Source organism: Lagopus muta, chromosome 28 (assembly GCF_023343835.1).
Source record: "Lagopus muta isolate bLagMut1 chromosome 28, bLagMut1 primary, whole genome shotgun sequence".
NCBI lineage: Eukaryota > Metazoa > Chordata > Aves > Galliformes > Phasianidae > Lagopus > Lagopus muta.
In genome coordinates this window covers 1,144,649-1,168,393 of record NC_064460.1, presented here as the reverse complement: position 1 = coordinate 1,168,393, position 23,745 = coordinate 1,144,649, and the positions used below count along the sequence as shown (strand labels likewise).

The 23,745-nt window shown below is 54.7% G+C and overlaps 3 protein-coding genes across 4 annotated transcripts; all 3 read left to right on the top strand.

Annotated features, from left to right (window-relative positions):
• Positions 1-3,768: 3,768 nt before the first annotated feature.
• LOC125685472 (AT-rich interactive domain-containing protein 1A-like) lies at positions 3,769-18,025 on the top strand. Of its 2 annotated transcripts, none has more exons than XM_048928538.1 (2): positions 3,769-4,718; positions 17,611-18,025. In XM_048928538.1, the coding sequence occupies exons 1-2, from the start codon at positions 4,468-4,470 to the stop codon at positions 17,783-17,785; spliced, it is 426 nt and encodes a 141-aa protein (XP_048784495.1). In that variant the 5' UTR covers positions 3,769-4,467; the 3' UTR covers positions 17,786-18,025. The 2 variants fall into 2 exon arrangements, with proteins under 2 accessions (XP_048784495.1, XP_048784494.1); XM_048928537.1 differs by lacking the exon at positions 17,611-18,025 and adding an exon at positions 4,958-5,366.
• Positions 6,026-9,206, top strand: LOC125685444 (AT-rich interactive domain-containing protein 1A-like). Its single transcript, XM_048928494.1, has 3 exons — positions 6,026-6,655; positions 7,009-7,139; positions 7,662-9,206. Exons 1-3 carry the CDS (start codon positions 6,343-6,345, stop codon positions 8,931-8,933), a joined length of 1,716 nt encoding a protein of 571 aa, XP_048784451.1. The 5' UTR covers positions 6,026-6,342; the 3' UTR covers positions 8,934-9,206.
• Positions 18,026-18,341: 316 nt separating the features above from the next.
• On the top strand, positions 18,342-22,224 carry LOC125685443 (AT-rich interactive domain-containing protein 1A-like). The gene is made up of 3 exons (XM_048928492.1): positions 18,342-19,302; positions 19,656-19,786; positions 20,436-22,224. The coding sequence occupies exons 1-3, from the start codon at positions 18,990-18,992 to the stop codon at positions 21,705-21,707; spliced, it is 1,716 nt and encodes a 571-aa protein (XP_048784449.1). The 5' UTR covers positions 18,342-18,989; the 3' UTR covers positions 21,708-22,224.
• The last annotated feature ends 1,521 nt before the right edge of the window (positions 22,225-23,745 follow it).

Below are 23,745 nucleotides of genomic sequence, written 5' to 3'. Positions count from 1 at the left end.
AGTACTCAGGGCTCCGGAGAGCCCCAGGGCTGCCAAATTTGATGCGTGTCATGAACTGCTTCGTAAGGACAAAGCAGTGGAACGTCTTTATCCTCAAGAGAATAGTTTTTAAAAGTCTGATGGCCTCTGCTATAGAAGCAGATGTCAAATGTGGCTTTTCTCCACGGAAAACTGATGCCTGGCAACTTGGAGACTAACGTATATGTGTATAGAGATGTTTTTTTCCCTTTTAATTTTAATAGCAAACTGAGTCTATACTTTTAATTCATGATGAAATGCTAAAAATGTGTACTCTTGTTTTCTGCCAGTGCTTGGCTGACAGAGTTTCTGGCCGTTCTGTGGCATGGAATGCAACCAGCATGGAAGCATCGTTTGTCGCTGTGGATTCTGAGTCAGATTTCTCACCCTGTGCTCATGATGGGTAAGAGTTCATTGCCCTTCATGCTTGTTTCTCTTTTCTAATTGCTCTTACGGTGCCTTATAGGGTGAGATGTATTTTGTTAAAATAACATGTAAGGTTTAAATTCTCATGCACAGTTCAGTGCAGCTGGGGATGTTAAGTATAAAACTGAGCAGACAGGGGAAAAAGTGCATATGAATAGATAGAGGGCATTAACCAAATCTGTAAGTAACCTTACTTCTGTGCCAGCATGGAGTTGCAGCATTTCTTAGCAGTGTGAAGTTTGGTCGGGAAGTCACGTGCTGTAGTTTTCGGGAGCAGCACCTCCTTGTGATGTATGGTGTGGGAAACCTGTGAGGTTCTGTTGGGAAAGTATTGCCATGCTTGGGATTCCCGGAAATAAGTATGTTTTTGTCCATGCTGGCATCTGTACAGCGCCTGAAAATAGTAACAGAACTGAAGCGCTTCCATATCAAATAATTGAGTTGGTTTGGCTGACTGAAGCAGTCAGCTCTGCTGAAGCCAGTGGCATCAGATGGGACACATATTCAGATGAGCTGCACAAAAGGTACTGGCTCCACATTTTGCTGTACAGTGGGGAGCAGAAAAGCACTTGAAGATTCAGCTTTCACACTGCGCTGTGTTGCTCTTCAGCCTGTTACCTGAACTGCGGGCTGTATGCGGTGCTGCAATTGCTGCTAGGATTTAAGCACATCTCCTGATCTTGGTCTCCTCTTTGTCACTTTCTCTCTTTTTTAGCAAGTCTGGAGGAAGCTGAGAGTACCAACCTTTTGTGTTTTCTGCTAGGAATGTCACTCATCTTCAAGATTTTCCTTTCAGCTTGGTTAAATAGCATTCCACCAGGCTCACTCGCTTGCTGTGTGTTCCAGATTTGCATCCTGAATGTGGAAATGATTTATGAATTTCTCACATACTTTATCTTACACTAGATTAGTTGTAGATGTTTTTACATAAGTGAAGACTAAGTCCGTATAAATGATGGTTGATGCTCTGCTCTGCTATTTATTCCGAGTCCTCCTCATGCAATGGAACGTGTTTAAGTGCATGGGGCCGGATGATATCCATCCCAGGGTTCTGAAAGAGATGTGGTTGCCAAGCTGCTCTCCATCACATTTGAAAAATCATGGCTGTCTGGTGAAGTCCCCGGTGACTGGAAAAAAGGGGAACGTTTTTATAGAATCCCATTTTTAAGGAAGGGAGAAAGGAAGACCCAGGGAAGTGCAGGCTGGTGAGCCTCACCTCTGTGCCTGGGAAGATCATGGAGCAGATCCTCCTAGAAGCTATGTTAAGGCACACACGAGACAAAGAGGTGATTGGAGACAGCCAGCATGGCTTCACCCAGGGCAGATTGTGCGTGACCAATCTGGTGCCTTTTATGGTGGAGTGAGGGTAGGTTCAGCCCTGTACTTCCTGGCCTGTGGCAGGATGCAACAGGACCACTGCAGAAGCCCACTAGATGGTTTTGTGGCTGGGGTCTTAGTTGCCTTGGGTAGGTTGAGAAAGGGGAGGAGTGCAGTTGGCGCACATGTATGAAGTGAGAGTGAATAACGGGTGAAGCGACGCCTTAAAAATCGTCCTTTTTGGTGTGGACCCCACCCTGCTGTGTGACACGGGCTCTGGGATCCGCGCCTCTGCTTGTGACATCACTGGAAGTTCCGAGTGCTGTAGGCGTGGGGAGAGGTGTTAGCAGTGCAGTGGCCATCTGCACGCGTCCCTCCTCCTGCTGCCCTTTGGCTCTTGTGCAGCCGATAGGTGCTCGGAGAGTGACCGCCAGTACAGAAGGATCTGTTATCCTCTAGTCGGTACCCGACTGTGGGAGAACAGAGGGAGCTGAAAGATGTTCGTCCCTTGGACTGTTCCTGTCTGGATCTGGTACCCAGTGGGTATTCTGTTGGTGCTGTCAAGCGCTGATGGTTTTGGTGGGGGTTTGTGTTTGGAGGGAGTTAGAAGTAGATGTTTGGGGGTTTTTTTGCAGCTCAAGCTTTGTTGCCCAAGTCCAAGGCCTGTGGTTCCCGCTGGGGAAGCAGTGTGAGGGAGGTGAAGCCCTAAGCAGAAAGGCGGCGGTGCCTGGAGCTCTCCGTCACATCTGTGCCCATCTCAGCAGCTGTGGTGCTGTCTCTGTGCACCTGGAGGATGTGGTGCAGAGCTCCGAGCCTGGTGTTGGTGGCACGCAGTGTGCAGTGGTCGTTCCCCTTGTCACGGAAGAGAAACCTTGCTGTTTCCAGCATGATGTAACAGGCTCCATTGAGCCAGTCATGGAGGACTTCCAGCCCTGAGGTGGATGAACTCCCCCGCCCCCTCCTTTGGGTCCCATGTGGTGTCGTTTCTGGCACAATCAGTGCAGATATCAGAGTTGGAAGGTGTCCTTTGGAAGGGTTTAGTTAGAAAAGCACTCTGTGCCTGGGTGTTTGGCATCCTGAGAAGATGACTCGGTAGGTGGAGAACAGCATTGCACTCTGCGCTTCTGTCCTCCCATATGCAGGAATCACAGCTCTCAGCAGCATGGCGCTGCTGGATAGCACGTTACTGACAGTAAGGCGAGTCTCCTTCTTTGTGGCTCATCTGTCTCTCGGTGTTGCAGGACCCGTCTGGTGCAGGCAATCCGGTGCCGCCCCAAGCGCCCGGTGTGCAGTGGAACAGCGTCCTGCATCCTTCCATCAACCAGTCAGGCTTTGTGCAAGACCCAGGTATGTGAGTTGGGTTTGGAGCTCATGGTACAAATCTGTTTGTGCAGCTGGGTGCGTAAGTGAGAAGTGCCCGGCCTGATGACGTGCATTCTGTGCTGAGATAGCACCTGGAGGCTGTGCCAGCGCAGTTTGCTGCAAGCGTTCTGGCGCCTGGCACCACGTTTGACTGTTGCCAGTCCTTCGGCCTCTGAGTGTTCGATGCAGGCCAGTAGTTGGGCTTGTAAGATGTTTCCTCTGACTTTGGCAAGACTTTCCTATGACTGCTGGTTTTCCAAGCTCCGCGACCTTAAGCTTCCCAACGAGGGGTGGCTGTGACGCTGTTGGGTCTCATTTCCCTGTGTGACGGTAAGGGAAAATGAGCCCAGAGTTTCAGCCTTGGTGGCTGAAGGTATGTTCCTTGGGTGAAAGAGGAAATGGAACCTGTAACCTTAGTGGGTAATGCTGGCACCCTACAGCAACAATTCCAAAATGTGGCTGGGATGGTGCTGGCAGGGTTCTGTCAGTGGGCCCTGCGGGCTGTTGTTACTAAAGACACGCGTGTCCAGCAGCACCTCTGGGTCCTTCACTCACTGCCTGCTCCTCTCCCTGGGTGACCAGGTTACTTGCAGAGGAATGCTCAGATGCTGCAGCACAGCTCTTCCCAGTCCGGCTCAGCCTTATTTCTCCATCTGCCTTCTGGTGGACAGATGCATGCTGCAGTGGGGCCATATCAGCAGAACTGCACGGGAAGCCACAGACCCCAGGCCGGGCAGCACAGCCCTCAAGGTGAGGCATGGGCAGCTTCTCAAGGGGGAACCGCGTGCAGCGAATGGGAAAGGCCTCTGTCGGAGGCAACGTCTTGTCTTTGGAGAAAGCGTTTTGATTTGATTCTTCTTCACTTCTTGCATAGGCAATGCAAAGCAGTCCACTCCTCGTGAGCTGGAACAACCTGTGCTCTGTGTATTATGCTGGGAGTCGTGAACGACGTTGCTCTCAGGGCTGGCTGTACTTTTAACCGTTGCATCTCTCCTTCTCACTTAGGAAGATACAGGCAGCACCCGCAGTGTGTTAAAGAGCCATTTCGCTACACAGGGAAAGGAAATCCCACGTTCTATGTTTTGGAAAGGATTTAGAGGCTTTTTTACATCCTGTGCTGTTCTGTATAGCTCAGTGTGGTTGGCTGAAGGTTGGGAGAGTGCCAGACAGCTTTAGACTCGGGAATGTTCCTTAGCTGTGTCAAAACGCACATTACGTGGCTCCTATCCAGGCGCTTTGACTTTTAGCACAAGTCCTAAGTCTCTCCCTCTTCTCCGTGAGTGACCTTGAAGTATCTGCTGACAGGAGGTCTGCATGGCGGTTCATGAACAAACCAGTTGAACGATGCCGTCTTCCCCTCTTGCCACCCCTCTAGGAGCTTATCCTGTGTGGCCCAACTGCAGCGCTCTGCCCGGTGCCAACTTCTGCAGCGCAGGACTGGGAGGAAGCATGAACCCGGCGGCAGCAGGGAGCCAGTTGCGTGGCAGCGTTCCTCCTCAGCTGGGGGCAGGGATGCGCCCCCCAGCAGGTGGCATGGCTCACAGAGCACAAGGAGCAGCCGCCGTGTGTGCTGCTGCCAGCGCCATCCAGAACTGGTGAGGCTCAAACATTCCCTTGCTCTCAACGTATCAATCCATTCCCTCTGTCGTAGCTGGCTTGGAAAGCCATGGCTGCAGTAGCCCAAAGCTGGGGTGATAGTCAACGTACACTTGCTTCAAGATTTGCCTTCGGGAAGGCTTTTTCCTCTCCCTTCCCTGCTAACAGAAGAGGCCCAAACACCAAGGGAAGCATCTTTATTTGGAGTGAACGCCTGTTTTTTCCTTGCCCTCTCCAGGCCACCCGGTTATCCCAGTGTGAACCAAGGGGGAATGCTGGGCACTGGACCTCCTTACGGACAGGGAACTAACAGCATGGCTGGTGTGATCAACCGCCAGGGCCCACCTTGTGCCATGGGTGGGAACCTGGCTAACGGCTCTGCAGGTAAGGCTGGGCTGAGTGCTGGGCTTTGAAGACTTCACGGCATGGATGGAAAAGCAATGTCACAAATTCCTGTGACTTCCTAGGGGTGGCAGCAAGTCCTGAGGTGATGGGTCTGGCGAATGTCAAATTAACTCCTGCAAGTAAAAGAAGAAAGAGGGGAGAAGAGACCCAAAAAGCAGAACTCCAGTCAAAGGTAAAACTTCTGTTTGTTTGTTCGTTTGTAAATGACACAGTGTATGTATCTAGTAGTGAGTGCAGCGCCCGAGAGAAACCCAAAGTGACTTGACCTCTGCTGCGAGCAGAGCTGCCATTAGCGTTGCTGTTTGTGCAGGATGTGATCTTGCTGCTCCGTGTGAGCACAGTGTTAGGTCAGCAGCGCGGCCAGTGAGTGGGATATCGTCTGTTGGGATGTTTTCTCTTGTGGAGAGTGGCATATGCTGGCATCTCCTGCCAGGTGTGAGCAGCCGGGATGCAGCACTGTCCTCCCCATCCCTCTGCAGAGCTCGGTTTGTCCCCAAGTCAACGCTGGGCCGGCCTTGCCGTTGTTAGTTGGAGGGAATGGACCGGACCAGATGCTCCTGGTGGGTCGGTGGGTCTCTCCAAGTCTCCAAATGCAGTCCATAGCTAATGAGACTGTTGCTCGAATCAGACGTGGTCTCAGCAAAGTAGAGACTGTGCCAAAATCTACGTGGTGCTGCAGCCCTGGGGAATGCCATGTGCAGCTGGCTGAGGCGTTTCCTGACGTATGGAGCAAATGAGGCCACAGGAGGTCTCTCAACGAGGTGGCTCTGCAACGTCTCCGTGAGGTTTGCTTGGTGAAAGCTTTTCCTTTTTAGAAATGCATGTTCTGCGAGTAGCAGCTGGCTCCCTGGTACCTTTGTTGAGTCGCAGTTGTCTTTTAAACTGACATGGACCTGATCTGAGACAAGTGAGGGTGTGGCAGAAAGCTGATCTGAATATAACAGCAGAACCTTGAGGTCTGACTGCTCTTTGAAGCCATCTGGGATGTGATGCAGGTGTTTTTGTGCTCCTCAGTCCTGATGTGTTTCCTTCCATCAGTCCAGTTCCTCTGCTACGGCCAGCGAGATCACTGAACCCTGTGAGCTGGCTGGTGAGCCCGAGAGGAAGTGTCCTGTGGCGCTGAGCGTTTCTCCCCACTGAGTCTGTGTTGCCCGTTTCTGGCTCGATGACCTCATGTTGCCGATGGCTTTACTTTCCATCTAGAATCCCAGGCGACCGATGGACAGCAGCTGCACCCCACCTGCCAAGCGGCTCAAAGCGGGGATGCACAGCGTCCCCTGCAGCGCCGGGCAGGGGCAGCCGCAGCAGCAGCCCAGAGCTCTGGAGAATGTCACCGCTCCCAGCAAATCTGCATCCCCGCAGCCAGGGAGGGGAAAGAAGAAGGCAGGACCGCCGATCCCCGCCGCGCACGTGGCACCGGCAGCGGAACGGCCTGCCAGGAAGCGACGGGCCGTCTCCTTCCCTCCGGGATCGGTGGAAGCTGCCAAGCCGGTGTTACAGAAAAGGAGGCGGCTGACAGCAGCAGATGTTGGTAAGAGGAAACTCCTGCTTTTCTGCCTGCGCCCATCGAGAGGCTGGGTGTTGCCATCCCCCTTTGGTACAGTGCTGCCAATTGGAAGGGCTCTGCCAGCTCTGCAAGAGGTCTCCTTTGCCAAGTTAGTTGGGACGTTCTGTCGTTCTGTGATAACGCAAGGGTGAAGGGACCCAGAAGGACTGGGTATAAAGTTTGTGTTGGGCACTGTCTGTGTGGAGACTGCTTTTGCGTGGAGCCTGTGCAACGCCTGAAGCAGGCTGTGCTCTGTGTGAGACAAAAAAGCAGTATCCAGTCCCTCCTTTTCGGTTTTGAAGGCCAGGGTCTGGAAGTATGACGTGTTTGTGTTCCAGGAGCTCCTGCAGCCTGGAGGGTGATGATGTCCCTGAAGTCTGGGCTGCTCGCTGAAAGCACGTGGGCCTTAGACACCATAACTGCCCTGCTCCACGATGACAGCAGCGTCGCGTCCTTTGACCTCAGGCAGGTGGGTGCAGATGCTCAGCACCGAGCACTCGCTGAGCTGTGGATTTCCATGTGGTTGGTGTGCAAGCGCGTGGTCTCTCCTCTGCTCTCTGGTGGGACGTGTCACCTCTAACGTATCGCAGAAAGGGAACCGTGGTGGGGAGGCCAAGAGGGGCTTTGCAGCAGAGCGCTGTGAAGGGCTGAAGGCTGCTCGCCTCTCCTGGTGCAACAGCTCTGTCTTTTCACACGGGTCAACGTGCAGCGTGGCTTGGGTGCCTCTAGAAGGGGCAGCCTGTCTCCATGATTTGCCTCGTGCCTGCAAGGCTGTTGTAAAAACTGTTGCACTATACTTTAGAGGCTGCTCTGCTTAGCATTGCCTCTCTCCTGAGCGTTACTCAGAGAGGAGACAAAAACCAAGAGCATGCATGTTTGCACAGGTACGAGCAGGCTGGATCCTGACATTCAGGGATTATTATTTAAATTATTTTGTGGTCACTGATCCATCTTTCCTTCCTTCCCCTCCCGTTTTTCTCCTCCCCCATAGCTGCCCGGCCTGCTGGAAGTCCTGGTGGAGTATTTGCGGCGCTGCCTGATCGAGGTCTTTGGAATCCTGGAGGAGTACGAGGTGGGTATTTGCCCAGGGCAAAGCTCACTGTGTGGGTTGGAGAGAGCCCACCTGCTCTGGCAGCTTGGCGGTGGAGATACCACTGAGCACATCCAGACCCACCTGGAGAGCAAGAGAGAGCGCTCCGCGGCTGAGAGCAATGGAAATGCTCGGGAAGGGCAGGCTGCTCCATCTGACAGCTCCTCAGCAATTCTGGAGGATGAGCCTCGCAGCAGAGACGAGGCACTGCTCTGCCTCACCCACGACTGGCAGGACTCTGTGGCGAAGCGCTGCATCTGTGTCTCCAACATCATCAGGAGCTTGTCGTTTGTGCCGGGCAATGACGCCGAGATGTGCAAACACACCGGGCTGCTGCTGATCCTGGGGAAACTGCTGCTCTTACACCATGAGCACCCAGAGCGCAAGCAGGCAGCCCTGAGCTCGGAGAGAGAGGAGCTGGAGCAGGACCAGGGGCTGAGCTGCGGCCAGGAGGAGTGGTGGCGGGACTGCCTGCAGGAACTGCGTGAGAACACCCTGGTGACGCTGGCCAACATTTCCGGCCAGCTGGACCTGTCCCCTCTCCCAGAAAGCCTCTGCTTGCCCATCGTGGACGGACTCCTCCACTGGGCAGTGTGTCCATCAGCAGAGGCCCAGGACCCTTTTCCAGCGCTGGGGTCGAATGCCGTCCTCTCCCCTCGGAGCCTGGCTTTGGAAACGCTCAGCAAACTGAGCACCCGGGACACCAACGTGGATTTGATCCTCGCGGCTCCCCCCACCAGCTGCTTGGAGATGCTGTACAGCAGCCTGCTGCGTTTCCTCCGCAACAGAGAGAGCCCGGTGTGCAGAGAGATGGCGGTGGTCCTACTGGCCGCCTTGGCACAGGGGGACAGCCTGGCAGCGAGGGCGATTGCCTCGCAGGAGAGGAGCGTCGGCGACTTGCTGGGCTTCTTGGAGGACGGCCTGGCCGCCGCGCGGTGCCAGCAGAGCCAGGCCGGCCCGGTGCCCGAGCAGAACGCGCCCTGCGAGCCGCCGAGCGTGGACATGATGCGCCGAGCGGCTCGGGCGCTGCTCGCCCTGGCTGAGGTGGGCGAGAGCCGCTCGCAGTTCACGCTGCACGAGTCGCGGCTGTTGGACATCTCCGTGTCGCCCACGGTGGATTCCTTGGTCTCCCAGGTTATCTGCGACGTGCTGTTCTTCATTGCCCGGCCCTGACAGCTGCGGGGTGCAGCTCACCCTGCGTGAGCGTGCGTGAGCGGAGAACTGAGAAGCCGACGGTTGCCCTTTATTTATGCACAGCCACCTCGGGAATCCGCTGCCTGCCCTGCGCTGTCCTGCTTCTCTCTTGGAGGATGATGTCCCCATTTCCTTTCCCCTTCTCCTTCAAATTTCTTCAAATTTGTCCCAAATCCCTCATTAAAAGACACAAAATTCTTTCTACGCGGAGGACTCTCACATTTTGTTTTAGCCAAAGTTACTGTCTTCTACTGTGCGTTTGGGGAGAACAACTTGTCCCCCTTTCCCCACCCCTTTCTAGAATGACGAGTCACCGCGCTGATGACCTGCAGAGCGAGATGCAGGGATTTGATCTCTTGCCAGGCGTCCCTCCCTGGGGGATGCTGTACAGGGCTCTGCCTTTTCAGTCGTTGCTGCCTCAGCACCACTCAACTTGCAGTGTCTTTTTCCTGCTTTTGTTTCCTTTCTAATTGAGGTGTGAGAAAGCCCTAGGACTTCCAGCCAAAGTTGCAGATGCAGACACACAGCTGTGATTTTTCAGCGATGACTTCTGCACTGGGAACCCAGAGCGACTGGGGAGGGAACAAAGGGGGACACTGAGGGCGGCCCAGGGGCCCCCAGAGCCACTTGGACAGGGACCGAGGGGACATGGGGGCACAGAACCACCAGGGAGGGGACAATGGGGGGATGCTGGGTGCACCAAAACCACCAAGGGACAGCAGGAGAACACGGGAGTAATGTGGGGCCCCAAAAGAGTGAGATTATGGGGGCATCCCATTGGGGTTAGGGGCTCCTAGAGGTCCTGACTTTGGGGGGAGGTGATGGTCTTGGTGGTGGGAGGGTTAGGAGGTCTCTCATTGGGGCTGGGGACTCTTGGTACTCCAGGGGCTCCTATATGATTTGTTGGAGGGGGTCTTACTGGTCTTGGGAGGACTGGGGAGTCCCATTGTGGCTGGGGGTCCCGTTGGGTTGTGGGGCTCTCTGGGCTCCTGTTTTAATGGGGAGAGTCCTAACAAGGGCTGGGAGGGTGTGTGCATTCCCAGGGGTCCTGTCTTTCTTCCAGGGGCTTTATTATATTTGGGAAGAAATGGGGAGTCCTATTGAGGCTGGAGTTCCCACTGGCACTGGGGGATTTTGGAGGGGTTGTGAGGCCCTGGGGCAACGTGAGGGGACTCCATAGGGGTTGGGATCCCCGGGTTTGCAGTCACCCCCCAGAGACCTGCAGCCTGGAGCTCTGGCTCCACCCCTTCCATCTTGCCCCCCCGGCAGCCCCTCGAGACACCTCAGTGTCCCCTCAGTGACTCCAGGAGCCCCTGCTCTGCGGCAGGATGCAACAGCACCGCTCCAGAACCACACTAGGCGGTTCTGTGGCCAGGGGCTGGGGGTGAACCCTGTCACCTCCCTGCCGGGTCTGGGGGTCTCCAATCTCCTGCCATTTCAGGAGGGAACATGGTGGCATCAATGGGACATGTGGTGATGCCAGCGTGTCAACGTCATCATTTCCCGGTGACTGTAGGGGCTGATGACCAGAAACATGGTAGACACGTACAGTCCTGTGTCTGACCGTATTCCATATATCTAACCACATGTCTTTGCCCCAGATTGGCTGGGTGTGGATTGCCCATTCCTGGGTGGCCCACTGTGCAATGCAAAGAGTGAGCCCCCGGTACACAGCCCACCTATCTGTGCAGATGCTCAGGATCCCGTCACCAGGTTCCTTGGTTAGAACCATGCACGTGGCTCGCAGTTCTGTCCCTTGGCTGCTCTGACCATCCCCCTCATCAAACCAGATTGTCTCGGTGGAGGGATGGGATGCCATTGCTCTCCACTTGCTCGGGTTGCCCTTGCTGGACCCATCTGTGTACCAGGCATCTTCAGGAAAGGGATATTTCCCTCCTGAATGGGGCTCTTCTCTGGTGGAGCGACCAATGTTTCTTTTGATGATCACCGTGTTGCTCACCATGTTACTCACTGGGCCTAGGATCTCCTGAAGTTCTTCTTCCAATGGGGATGTGGACAGACTACTCCTCTGGCTGAGACAGGCGACCCATCGTGCCACCGTTCTTGCTTGGTCCACCCCCGTCTTCGGAAGGTGAGTCAGATGTTTCACCCACCCCTGAATTGTCAGGGTGGTCTTAACTATGACCTCAGCTGTTTGGGTTCTTGGCTCTACTGGCTGTAATGCAGAGGAGGCAGCCAATAAGTGCTTTTCAATCATACTGTCTCTTTCTTCTGCTCCGTGCCAGACTGGGACCAGAACCAGTGGGGGTCTGAACGGAGCTCTGGCGTTGCCACAGGCCCGAGCCAAAGCCATCCTGAGCGACATGAGCATCCGATTCAGCTGGGAGGGTAGAATCAAATATACCCAGTGCTCGGGCTGGTTTCACTGCCAGTTTCGCCTGTTGGAAAGCCTCCTGTTGTGTTCTCCCGGACCTTGCAGCTTCTGAGAATTTACAGCCCGTCCTCTTTCTTGGAGATAGGTGGTCAATGAATCTGCTGCCTGTCCGACAGCCTCCGGTGAGTCGGATGTCAACAGGAGATCATCAATATAATGATCAAGTTGACATAATTAGGCTTTTCCCAGTTTGCCAGGGCACACACCACTAGGTTATGGCAATATGTTGGTGCATGCACGTACCCCTGTGGCAGGACCTGAAAGGTCCACCGCCTGCTTCCCCACATAAATGCAGACCGGTCTTGCGATTCTTCAGCAGTTGGAATCTGAAGAATGCTGAAGAATGCATTTGCCAAGTTCAGGACACGATGGTAAGTACTTGAAGCAGCAGCCCGCTGATCATCTGGGGCTCAGTTTGCCATCAGAGATTGTCAGTGGTCATCTGAAGGCTTTGTTGGCTGTCAGAGGGCTCCACTGATCATCAGAGATCTTCACTGACGCTCAGAGGGCTTCATTAATCAGCAGAGGGAGTCATCGGTCATCAGAGAGGAGATTTGAGGTGCTTAAGTGAGGGGATTTGGGGACTCCAAGTTGGGTAGTGATGGAGAGGAAGTGGGACTGCAGGAGAAGGGCTGAAGCAGATCCAAGTGAGGGGCAATTGGCTGCGATAAGGGAGGGGGTAAAAGGAGAGTGACGTGAGGACATCGTGGCCATGGAGGTGGAAGAGAGGGTGAAGGGTTTGGCAGGAACTGGAAGGAGGAATTGGGAGAGAGCAGAGGGAGGGTATTGGGGCTGCTTGGCAGCATGGGGTGCTCCGTCCCTTAGGATTTTGGAGGAGGCAGCACAGAGGAGATGGAGAGATCCACGGGTGCAGGACGTGGGGTGCAGGGCACGGAGCTGGGGACCCCTCCCAGCACCTAGGGGTGGCCTCTGCCAGGCAGGGACAGATGTGAGCGGTTCCTCAGGGTCTTCCTTCTTCTTCAGAGGACTCCACTGGTCAGCAGAGGATGTCGGAAGGTGTCAGTGACCATGGAGAAGCCTTGTCCGTGCAGGGTTTGTGCCCCAGGACTTTGGGCAGGAGGAGGGCTGGCAGCAGCCCAGGGCAGGATGTGGGTCCCCTGGGGACAGCAGCCACAGCCCCTGTCCCACCTCCACAGTGACCCTGGGCCATCCGTAGTCAGCTCGAGACCCTGCTCCTCTGCACCACAGAGCACGACAGAAGGTCTGGGGGTGGCAGTGGTCCCCCTGGAAAGGGGTGGGGGGATGGTGCCCTCCATCCCATCCATCCCCAGGCCCTGACGCCCAGTGCTCAGGGCTCCGGAGAGCCCCAGGGCTGCCAAATTCGATGCGTGTCATGAAGTGCTTCGTAAGGACAAAGCAGTGGAACGTCTTTATCCTCAGGAGAATAGTTTTTAAAAGTCAGATGGGCTCTGCTGTAGAAGCAGATGTCAAATGTGGCTTTTCTCCACGGAAAACTGATGCCTGGCAACTTGGAGACTAACGTATATGTGTATAGAGATGTTTTTTTCCCTTTTAATTTTAATAGTAAACTGAGTCTATACTTTTAATTCATGATGAAATGCTAAAAATGTGTACTCTTGTTTTCTGCCAGTGCTTGGCTGACGGAGTTTTTGGCCGTTCTGTGGCATGGAATGCAACCAGCATGGAAGCATCGTTTGTCGCTGTGGATTCTGAGTCAGATTTCTCACCCTGTGCTCATGATGGGTAAGAGTTCATTGCCCTTCATGCTTGTTTCTCTTTTCTAATTGCTCTTACGGTGCCTTATAGGGTGAGATGTATTTTGTTAAAATAACATGTAAGGTTTAAATTCTCATGGACAGTTCAGTGCAGCTGGGGATGTTAAGTATAAAACTGAGCAGAAAGGAGAAAAAGTGCATATGAATAGATAGAGGGCATTAACCAAATCTGTAAGTAACCTTACTTCTGTGCCAGCATGGAGTTGCGGCATTTCTTAGCAGTGTGAAGTTTGGTCGGGAAGTCACGTGCTGTAGTTTTCGGGAGCAGCACCTCCTTGTGATGTATGGTGTGGGAAACCTGCGAGGTTCTGTTGGGAAAGTATTGCCATGCTTGGGATTCCCGGAAATAAGTATGTTTTTGTCCATGCTGGCATCTGTACAGCGCCTGAAAATAGTAACAGAACTGAAGCGCTTCCATATCAAATAATTGAGTTGGTTTGGCTGACTGAAGCAGTCAGCTCTGCTGAAGCCAGTGGCATCAGATGGGACACATATTCAGATGAGCTGCACAAAAGGTACTGGCTCCACATTTTGCTGTACAGTGGGGAGCAGAAAAGCACTTGAAGATTCAGTTTTCACACTGCGCTGTGTTGCTCTTCAGCCTGTTACCTGAACTGCGGGCTGTATGCGGTGCTGCAATTGCTGCTAGGATTTAAGCACATCTCCTGATCTTGGTCTCCTCTTTGTCAACTTTCTCTCTTTTTTAGCAAGTCTGGAGGAAGCTGAGAGTACCAACCTTTTGTGTTTTCCGCTAGGAATGTCACTCATCTTCAAGATTTTCCTTTCAGCTTGGTTAAATAGCATTGCACCAGGCTCACTCGCTTGCTGTGTGTTCCAGATTTGCATCCTGAATGTGGAAATGATTTATGAATTTCTCACATACTTTATCTTACACTAGATTAGTTGTAGATGTTTTTACATAAGTGAAGACTAAGTCCGTATAAATGATGGTTGATGCTCTGCTCTGCTATTTATTCCGAGTCCTCCTCATGCAATGGAACGTGTTTAAGTGTGGGGCCGGATGATATCCATCCCAGGGTTCTGAAAGAGATGTGGTTGCCGAGCCGCTCTCCATCACCTTTGAAAAATCATGGCTGTCTGGTGAAGTCCCCGGTGACTGGAAAAAAGGGGAACGTTTTTATAGAATCCCATTTTTAAGGAAGGGAGAAAGGAAGACCCAGGGAAGTGCAGGCTGGTGAGCCTCACCTCTGTGCCTGGGAAGATCATGGAGCAGATCCTCCTAGAAGCTATGTTAAGGCACACACGAGACAAAGAGGTGATTGGAGACAGCCAGCATGGCTTCACCCAGGGCAGATCGTGCGTGACCAATCTGGTGCCTTTTATGGTGGAGTGAGGGTAGGTTCAGCCCTGTACTTCCTGGCCTGTGGCAGGATGCAACAGGACCACTGCAGAAGCCCACTAGATGGTTTTGTGGCTGGGGTCTTAGTTGCCTTGGGTAGGTTGAGAAAGGGGAGGAGTGCAGTTGGCGCACATGTATGAAGTGAGAATGAATAACGGGTGAAGCGACGCCTTAAAAATCGTCCTTTTTGGTGTGGACCCCACCCTGCTGTGTGACACGGGCTCTGGGATCCGCGCCTCTGCTTGTGACATCACTGGAAGTTCCGAGTGCTGTAGGCGTGGGGAGAGGTGTTAGCAGTGCAGTGGCCATCTGCACGCGTCCCTCCTCCTGCTGCCCTTTGGCTCTTGTGCAGCCGATAGGTGCTCGGAGAGTGACCGCCAGTACAGAAGGATCTGTTATCCTCTAGTCGGTACCCGACTGTGGGAGAACAGAGGGAGCTGAAAGATGTTTGTCCCTTGGACTGTTCCTGTCTGGATCTGGTACCCAGTGGGTATTCTGTTGGTGCTGTCAAGCGCTGATGGTTTTGGTGGGGGTTTGTGTTTGGAGGGAGTTAGAAGTAGATGTTTGGGGGTTTTTTTGCAGCTCAAGCTTTGTTGCCCAAGTCCAAGGCCTGTGGTTCCCGCTGGGGAAGCAGTGTGAGGGAGGTGAAGCCCTAAGCAGAAAGGCGGCGGTGCCTGGAGCTCTCCGTCACATCTGTGCCCATCTCAGCAGCTGTGGTGCTGTCTCTGTGCACCTGGAGGATGTGGTGCAGAGCTCCGAGCCTGGTGTTGGTGGCACGCAGTGTGCAGTGGTCGTTCCCCTTGTCACGGAAGAGAAACCTTGCTGTTTCCAGCATGATCTAACAGGCTCTGTTGAGCCAGTCATGGAGGACTTCCAGCCCTGAGGTGGATGAACTCCCCCGCCCCCTCCTTTGGGTCCCATGTGGTGTCGTTTCTGGCACAATCAATGGCGATGTCAGAGTTGGAAGGTGTCCTTTGGAAGGGTTTAGTTAGAAAAGCACTCTGTGCCTGGGTGTTTGGCATCCTGAGAAGATGACTTGGTAGGTGGAGAACAGCATTGCACTCTGCGCTTCTGTCCTCCCATGCGCAGGAATCACAGCTCTCAGCAGCATGGCTCTGCTGGATAGCACGTTACTGACAGTAAGGCGAGTCTCCTTCTTTGTGGCTCATCTGTCTCTCGGTGTTGCAGGACCCGTCTGGTGCAGGCAATCCGGTGCCGCCCCAAGCGCCCGGTGTGCAGTGGAACAGCGTCCTGCATCCTTCCATCAACCAGTCAGGCTTTGTGCAAGACCCAGGTATGTGAGTTGGGTTTGGAGCTCATGGTACAAATCTGTTTGTGCAGCTGGGTGCGTAAGTGAGAAGTGCCCGGCCTGATGACGTGCATTCTGTGCTGAGATAGCACCTGGAGGCTGTGCCAGCGCTGTTTGCTGCAAGCGTTCTGGCGCCTGGCACCACGTTTGACTGTTGCCAGTCCTTCGGCCTCTGAGTGTTCGATGCAGGCCAGTAGTTGGGCTTGTAAGATGTTTCCTCTGACTTTGGCAAGACTTTCCTATGACTGCTGGTTTTCCAAGCTCCGCGACCTTAAGCTTCCCAACGAGGGGTGGCTGTGACGCTGTTGGGTCTCATTTCCCTGTGTGACGGTAAGGGAAAATGAGCCCAGAGTTTCAGCCTTGGTGGCTGAAGGTATGTTCCTTGGGTGAAAGAGGAAATGGAACCTGTTACCTTAGTGGTTAATGCTGGCACCCTACTAGCAACAACTGCAAAATGTGGCTGGGATGGTGCTGGCAGGGTTCTGTCAGTGGGCCCTGCGGGCCTTTGTTACTAAAGACACGCGTGTCCAGCAGCACCTCTGGGTCCTTCACTCACTGCCTGCTCCTCTCCCTGGGTGACCAGGTTACTTGCAGAGGAATGCTCAGATGCCGCAGCACAGCTCTTCCCAGTCCGGCTCAGCCTTATTTCTCCATCTGCCTTCTGGTGGACAGATGCACGCTGCAGTGGGGCCATATCAGCAGAACTGCACGGGAAGCCACAGACCCCAGGCCGGGCAGCACAGCCCTCAAGGTGAGGCATGGGCAGCTTCTCAAGGGGGAACCACGTGCAGCGAATGGGAAAGGCCTCTGTCGGAGGCAACGTCTTGTCTTTGGAGAAAGCGTTTTGATTTGATTCTTCTTCACTTCTTGCACGGGCAATGCAAAGCAGTCCACTCCTCGTGAGCTGGAACAACCTGTGCTCTGTGTATTATGCTGGGAGTCGTGAACGACGTTGCTCTCAGGGCTGGCTGTACTTTTAACCGTTGCATCTCTCCTTCTCACTTGGGAAGATACAGGCAGCACCTGCAGTGTGTTAAAGAGCCATTTGGCTATGCAGGGAAAGGAAATCCCACGTTCTATGTTTTGGAAAGGGTTTAGAGGCTTTTTTACATCCTGTGCTGTTCTGTATAGCTCAGTGTGGTTGGCTGAAGGTTGGGAGAGTGCCAGACAGCTTTAGACTCGGGAATGTTCCTTAGCTGTGTCAAAACGCACATTACGTGGCTCCTATCCAGGCGCTTTGACTTTTAGCACAAGTGCTAAGTCTCTCCCTCTTCTCCGTGAGTGACCTTGAAGTATCTGCTGACAGGAGGTCTGCATGGCGGTTCATGAACAAACCAGTTGAACGATGCCGTCTTCCCCTCTTGCCACCCCTCTAGGAGCTTATCCTGTGTGGCCCAACTGCAGCGCTCTGCCCGGTGCCAACTTCTGCAGCGCAGGACTGGGAGGAAGCATGAACCCGGCGGCAGCAGGGAGCCAGTTGCGTGGCAGCGTTCCTCCTCAGCTGGGGGCAGGGATGCGCCCCCCAGCAGGTGGCATGGCTCACAGAGCACAAGGAGCAGCCGCCGTGTGTGCTGCTGCCAGCGCCATCCAGAACTGGTGAGGCTCAAACATTCCCTTGCTCTCAATGTATCAATCCATTCCCTCTGTCGTAGCTGACTTTGAAAGCCATGGCTGCAGTAGCCCAAAGCTGGGGTGATAGTCAACGTACACTTGCTTAAAGATTTGCCTTCGGGAAGGCTTTTTCCTCTCCCTTCCCTGCTAACAGAAGAGGCCCAAACACCAATGGAAGCATCTTTATTTGGAGCGAACGCCTGTTTTTTCCTTGCCCTCTCCAGGCCACCCGGTTATCCCAGTGTGAACCAAGGGGGAATGCTGGGCACTGGACCTCCTTACGGACAGGGAACTAACAGCATGGCTGGTGTGATCAACCGCCAGGGCCCACCTTGTGCCATGGGTGGGAACATGGCTAACGGCTCTGCAGGTAAGGCTGGGCTGAGTGCTGGGCTTTGAAGACTTCACGGCATGGAAGGAAAAGCAATGTCACAAATTCCTGTGACTTCCTAGGGGTGGCAGCAAGTCCTGAGGTGATGGGTCTGGCGAATGTCAAATTAACTCCTGCAAGTAAAAGAAGAAAGAGGGGAGAAGAGACCCAAAAAGCAGAACTCCAGTCAAAGGTAAAACTTCTGTTTGTTTGTTCGTTTGTAAATGACACAGTGTATGTATCTAGTAGTGAGTGCAGCGCCCGAGAGAAACCCAATGTGACTTCCCTCTGCTGCGAGCAGAGCTGCCATTAGCGTGGCTGTTTGTGCAGGATGTGATCTTGCTGCTCCGTGTGAGCACAGTGTTAGGTCAGCAGCGCGGCCAGTGAGTGGGATATCGTCTGTTGGGATGTTTTCTCTTGTGGAGAGTGGCATATGCTGGCATCTCCTGCCAGGTGTGAGCAGCCGGGATGCAGCACTGTCCTCCCCATCCCTCTGCAGAGCTCGGTTTGTCCCCAAGTCAATGCTGGGCCGGCCTTGCCGTTGTTAGTTGGAGGGAATGGACCAGATGGTCCTGGTGGGTCGGTGGGTCTCTCCAAGTCTCCAAATGCAGTCCACAGCTAATGAGACTGTTGCTCGAATCAGACGTGGTCTCAGCAAAGTAGAGACTGTGCCAAAATCTATGTGGTGCTGCAGCCCTGGGGAATGCCATGTGCAGCTGGCTGAGGCGTTTCCTGACGTATGGAGCAAATGAGGTCTCAGGAGGTCTCTCAACGAGGTGGCTCTGCAACGTCTCCGTGAGGTTTGCTTGGTGAAAGCTTTTCCTTTTTAGAAATGCATGTTCTGCGAGTAGCAGCTGGCTCCCTGGTACCTTTGTTGAGTCGTAGTTGTCTTTTAAACTGACATGGACCTGATGTGAGACAAGTGTGGGTCTGGCAGAAAGCTGATCTGAATATAACAGCAGAACCTTGAGGTCTGACTGCTCTTTGAAGCCATCTGGGATGTGATGCAGGTGTTTTTGTGCTCCTCAGTCCTGATGTGTTTCCTTCCATCAGTCCAGTTCCTCTGCTACGGCCAGCGAGATCACTGAACCCTGTGAGCTGGCTGGTGAGCCCGAGAGGAAGTGTCCTGTGGCGCTGAGCGTTTCTCCCCACTGAGTCTGTGTTGCCCATTTCTGGCTCAATGACCTCATGTTGCCGATGGCTTTACTTTCCATCTAGAATCCCAGGCGACCGATGGACAGCAGCTGCACCCCACCTGCCAAGCGGCTCAAAGCGGGGATGCACAGCGTCCCCTGCAGCGCCGGGCAGGGGCAGCCGCAGCAGCAGCCCAGAGCTCTGGAGAATGGCACCGCTCCCAGTAAATCTGCATCCCCGCAGCCAGGGAGGGGAAAGAAGAAGGCAGGACCGCCGATCCCCGCCGCGCACGTGGCACCGGCAGCGGAACGGCCTGCCAGGAAGCGACGGGCCGTCTCCTTCCCTCCGGGATCGGTGGAAGCTGCCAAGCCGGTGTTACAGAAAAGGAGGCGGCTGACAGCAGCAGATGTTGGTAAGAGGAAACTCCTGCTTTTCTGCCTGCGCCCATCGAGAGGCTGGGTGTTGCCATCCCCCTTTGGTACAGTGCTGCCAATTGGAAGGGCTCTGCCAGCTCTGCAAGAGGTCTCCTTTGCCAAGTTAGTTGGGACGTTCTGTCGTTCTGTGATAACGCAAGGGTGAAGGGACCCAGAAGGACTGGGTATAAAGTTTGTGTTGGGCACTGTCTGTGTGGAGACTGCTTTTGCGTGGAGCCTGTGCAACGCCTGAAGCAGGCTGTGCTCTGTGTGAGACAAAAAAGCAGTATCCAGTCCCTCCTTTTCGGTTTTGAAGGCCAGGGTCTGGAAGTATGACGTGTTTGTGTTCCAGGAGCTCCTGCAGCCTGGAGGGTGATGATGTCCCTGAAGTCTGGGCTGCTCGCTGAAAGCACGTGGGCCTTAGACACCATAACTGCCCTGCTCCACGATGACAGCAGCGTCGCGTCCTTTGACCTCAGGCAGGTGGGTGCAGATGCTCAGCACCGAGCGCTCGCTGAGCTGTGGATTTCCATGTGGTTGGTGTGCAAGCGCATGGCTCTTCTCTCCTCTCTGGTGGGACGTGTCGCCTCTAACGTATCGCAGAAAGGGAACCGTGGTGGGGAGGCCAAGAGGGGCTTTGCAGCAGAGCGCTGTGAAGGGCTGAAGGCTGCTCGCCTCTCCTGGTGCAACAGCTCTGTCTTTGTGCACGGGTCAGAGTGCAGCGTGGCTTGGGTGCCTCTAGAAGGGGCAGCCTGTCTCCATGATTTGCCTCGTGCCTGCAAGGCTGTTGTAAAAACTGTTGCACTATACTTTAGAGGCTGCTCTGCTTAGCATTGCCTCTCCTGTGCGTTACTCAGAGAGGAGACAAAAACCGAGAGCATGCATGTTTGCACAGGTACGAGCAGGCTGGATCCTGACATTCAGGGACCCTTGTTTCTGTTCCGGGCGGACAGAAAGCTCTCTTTTGCAAAGAGCTTATTGCCAGAATGAAAAGATTCCATTAATAAGCGGCTCCTCCAGATCTCTGCCCTTTATGCAGTGGTTGTCCAATTGCTCACAGCAACCTCAGTTATTTTGTGGTCACTGATCCATCTTTCCTTCCTTCCCCTCCCGTTTTTCTCCTCCCCCATAGCTGCCCGGCCTGCTGGAAGTCCTGGTGGAGTATTTGCGGCGCTGCCTGATCGAGGTCTTTGGAATCCTGGAGGAGTACGAGGTGGGTATTTGCCCAGGGCAAAGCTCACTGTGTGGGTTGGAGAGCGCCCACCTGCTCTGGCAGCTTGGCGGCGGAGATACCACTGAGCACATCCAGACCCACTTGGAGAGCAAGAGAGAGCGCTCCGCGGCTGAGAGCAATGGAAATGCTCGGGAAGGGCAGGCTGCTCCATCTGACAGCTCCTCAGCAATTGTGGAGGATGAGCCTCGCAGCAGAGACGAGGCACTGCTCTGCCTCACCCACGACTGGCAGGACTCTGTGGCGAAGCGCTGCATCTGTGTCTCCAACATCATCAGGAGCTTGTCGTTTGTGCCGGGCAATGACGCCGAGATGTGCAAACACGCTGGGCTGCTGCTGATCTTGGGGAAACTGCTGCTCTTACACCATGAGCACCCAGAGCGCAAGCAGGCAGCCCTGAGCTTGGAGAGAGAGGAGCTGGAGCAGGACCAGGGGCTGAGCTGCGGCCAGGAGGAGTGGTGGCGGGACTGCCTGCAGGAACTGCGTGAGAACACACTGGTGACGCTGGCCAACATTTCCGGCCAGCTGGACCTGTCCCCTCTCCCAGAAAGCCTCTGCTTGCCCATCGTGGACGGACTCCTCCACTGGGCAGTGTGTCCATCAGCAGAGGCCCAGGACCCTTTTCCAGCACTGGGGTTGAATGCCGTCCTCTCCCCTCGGAGCCTGGCTTTGGAAACGCTCAGCAAACTGAGCACCCGGGACACCAACGTGGATTTGATCCTCGCGGCTCCCCCCACCAGCCGCTTGGAGATGCTGTACAGCAGCCTGCTGCGTTTGCTCCGCGACAGAGAGAGCCCAGTGTGCAGAGAGATGGCGGTGGTCCTACTGGCCGCCTTGGCACAGGGGGACAGCCTGGCAGCGAGGGCGATTGCCTCGCAGGAGAGGAGCGTCGGCGACTTGCTGGGCTTCTTGGAGGACGGCCTGGCCGCCGCGCGGTGCCAGCAGAGCCAGGCCGGCCCGGTGCCCGAGCAGAACGCGCCCTGCGAGCCGCCGAGCGTGGACATGATGCGCCGAGCGGCTCGGGCGCTGCTCGCCCTGGCTGAGGTGGGCGAGAGCCGCTCGCAGTTCACGCTGCACGAGTCGCGGCTGTTGGACATCTCCGTGTCGCCCACGGTGGATTCCTTGGTCTCCCAGGTTATCTGCGACGTGCTGTTCTTCATTGCCCGGCCCTGACAGCTGCGGGGTGCAGCTCACCCTGCGTGAGCGTGCGTGAGCGGAGAACTGAGAAGCCGACGGTTGCCCTTTATTTATGCACAGCCACCTCGGGAATCCGCTGCCTGCCCTGCGCTGTCCTGCTTCTCTCTTGGAGGATGATGTCCCCATTTCCTTTCCCCTTCTCCTTCAAATTTCTTCAAATTTGTCCCAAATCCCTCATTAAAAGACACAAAATTCTTTCTACGCGGAGGACTCTCACATTTTGTTTTAGCCAAAGTTACTGTCTTCTACTGTGCGTGTGGGGAGAACAACTTGTCCCCCTTTCCCCACCCCTTTCTAGCATGACGAGTCACCGCGCTGATGACCTGCAGAGCGAGATGCAGGGATTTGATCTCTTGCCAGGCGTCCCTCCCTGGGGGATGCTGTACAGGGCTCTGCCTTTTCAGTCATTGCTGCCTCAGCACCACTCAACTTGCAGTGTCTTTTTCCTGCTTTTGTTTCCTTTCTAATTGAGGTGTGAGAAAGCCCTAGGACTTCCAGCCGACGTTGCAGATGCAGACACACAACTGTCATTTTTCAGCGATGACTTCTGCACTGGGAACCCAGAGCGACTGGGGAGGGAACAAAGGGGGACACTGATGGTGGCCCAGGGGCCCCCAGAGCCACTTGGACAGGGACTGAGGGGACATGGGGGCACAGAACCACCAGGGAGAGGACAATGGGGGGATGCTGGGTGCACCACAACCACCAAGGGACACACTGGAGTAATGTGGGGCCCCCAAAGAGTAAGATTATGGGGGCATCCCATTGGGGTTAGGGGCTCCTAGAGGTCCTGACTTTGGGGGGAGGTGATGGTCTTGGTGGTGGGAGGGTTAGGAGGTCTCTCATTGGGGCTGGGGACTCCGGGGACTTCAGGGTCTCCTATATGATTTGTTGGAGGGGGTCTTACTGGTCTTGGGAGAACTGGGGGTCCCGTTGTGGCTGGGGGTCCCGTTGGGTTGTGGGGCTCTCTGGGCTCCTGTTTTAATGGGGAGAGTCCTAACAAGGGCTGGGAGGGTGTGTGCATTCCCAGGGGTCCTGTCTTTCTTCCAGGGGCTTTATTATGTCTGGGGAGAAATGGGGAGTCCCATTGAGGCTGGAGTTCCCATTGGCACTGGGGGATTTTGGAGGGGTTGAGAGGTCCTGGGGCAACGTGAGGGGACTCCATAGGGGTTGGGATCCCCGGGTTTGCAGTCACCCCCCAGAGACCTGCAGCCTGGAGCTCCGGCTCCACCCCTTCCATCTTGACCCCCAGCAGCCCCTCGAGACACCTCAGTGTCCCCTCAGTGACTCCAGGAGCCCCTGCTCTGCGGCAGGATGCAACAGCACCGCTCCAGAACCACACTAGGCGGTTCTGTGGCCAGGGGCTGGGGGTGAACCCTGTCACCTCCCTGCCGGGTCTGGGGGTCTCCAATCTCCTGCCATTTCAGAAGGGGACATGGTGGCATCAATGGGACACGTGGTGATGCGCGCAGGAGGTGATGGGTACATGGTCACGATGGGCTTGGAGATACCAGGACCCCCACGGGGAGCCCAGAATCCCTTTGTGGGGTCATGGTGGCTCTGAGCATCCCGGAACCAACAACGAGGATGCCAGTAGCTCTGCCACGGGGACACCGGGACCCCTTGGTGTGCTTGAGGTGGCTTTGGGGATACCAGAAACCATCATGGGGCCACTGGAAACAACATGGAAAGCACACAGCGGAAGTGACATAGAGAGACACAGAGGGGGGGCGTGGAAGGGACACACGATCTCTGATGATCAGTGGAGCCCTCTGACAGCCAACAAAGCCTTCAGATGACCACTGACAATCTCTGATGGCAAACTGAGCCCCCGATGATCGGCGGGCTGCTGCTTCAAGTGCAGAAAAGGGAAGTGAGTGGTGAGAAAGAATATTTTGTCATCATTTGGTTGAAAGCACCATGGTATAAAGATTTCTTCGGATTTAATCAAGCACAGAATTTGGAGAGAAGTGTGACTGCATGACGCTTGAGTGTGCTGCCCGGTGCCTGGGAC

Coding starts and splice junctions, on each gene's coding strand:
- LOC125685443 (XM_048928492.1), top strand. CDS start 18,990: ATGGACAGCAGCTGCACCCCACCTGCCAAGCGGCTCAAAGCGGGGATG. Junction 19,303..19,655: donor GCTGACAGCAGCAGATGTTG/GTAAGAGGAAAC, acceptor TTTGTGTTCCAG/GAGCTCCTGCAGCCTGGAGG. Junction 19,787..20,435: donor CGTCCTTTGACCTCAGGCAG/GTGGGTGCAGAT, acceptor CCTCCCCCATAG/CTGCCCGGCCTGCTGGAAGT.
- LOC125685472 (XM_048928538.1), top strand. CDS start 4,468: ATGCCGTCTTCCCCTCTTGCCACCCCTCTAGGAGCTTATCCTGTGTGG. Junction 4,719..17,610: donor GCCAGCGCCATCCAGAACTG/GTGAGGCTCAAA, acceptor TGCCCTCTCCAG/GCCACCCGGTTATCCCAGTG.
- LOC125685444 (XM_048928494.1), top strand. CDS start 6,343: ATGGACAGCAGCTGCACCCCACCTGCCAAGCGGCTCAAAGCGGGGATG. Junction 6,656..7,008: donor GCTGACAGCAGCAGATGTTG/GTAAGAGGAAAC, acceptor TTTGTGTTCCAG/GAGCTCCTGCAGCCTGGAGG. Junction 7,140..7,661: donor CGTCCTTTGACCTCAGGCAG/GTGGGTGCAGAT, acceptor CCTCCCCCATAG/CTGCCCGGCCTGCTGGAAGT.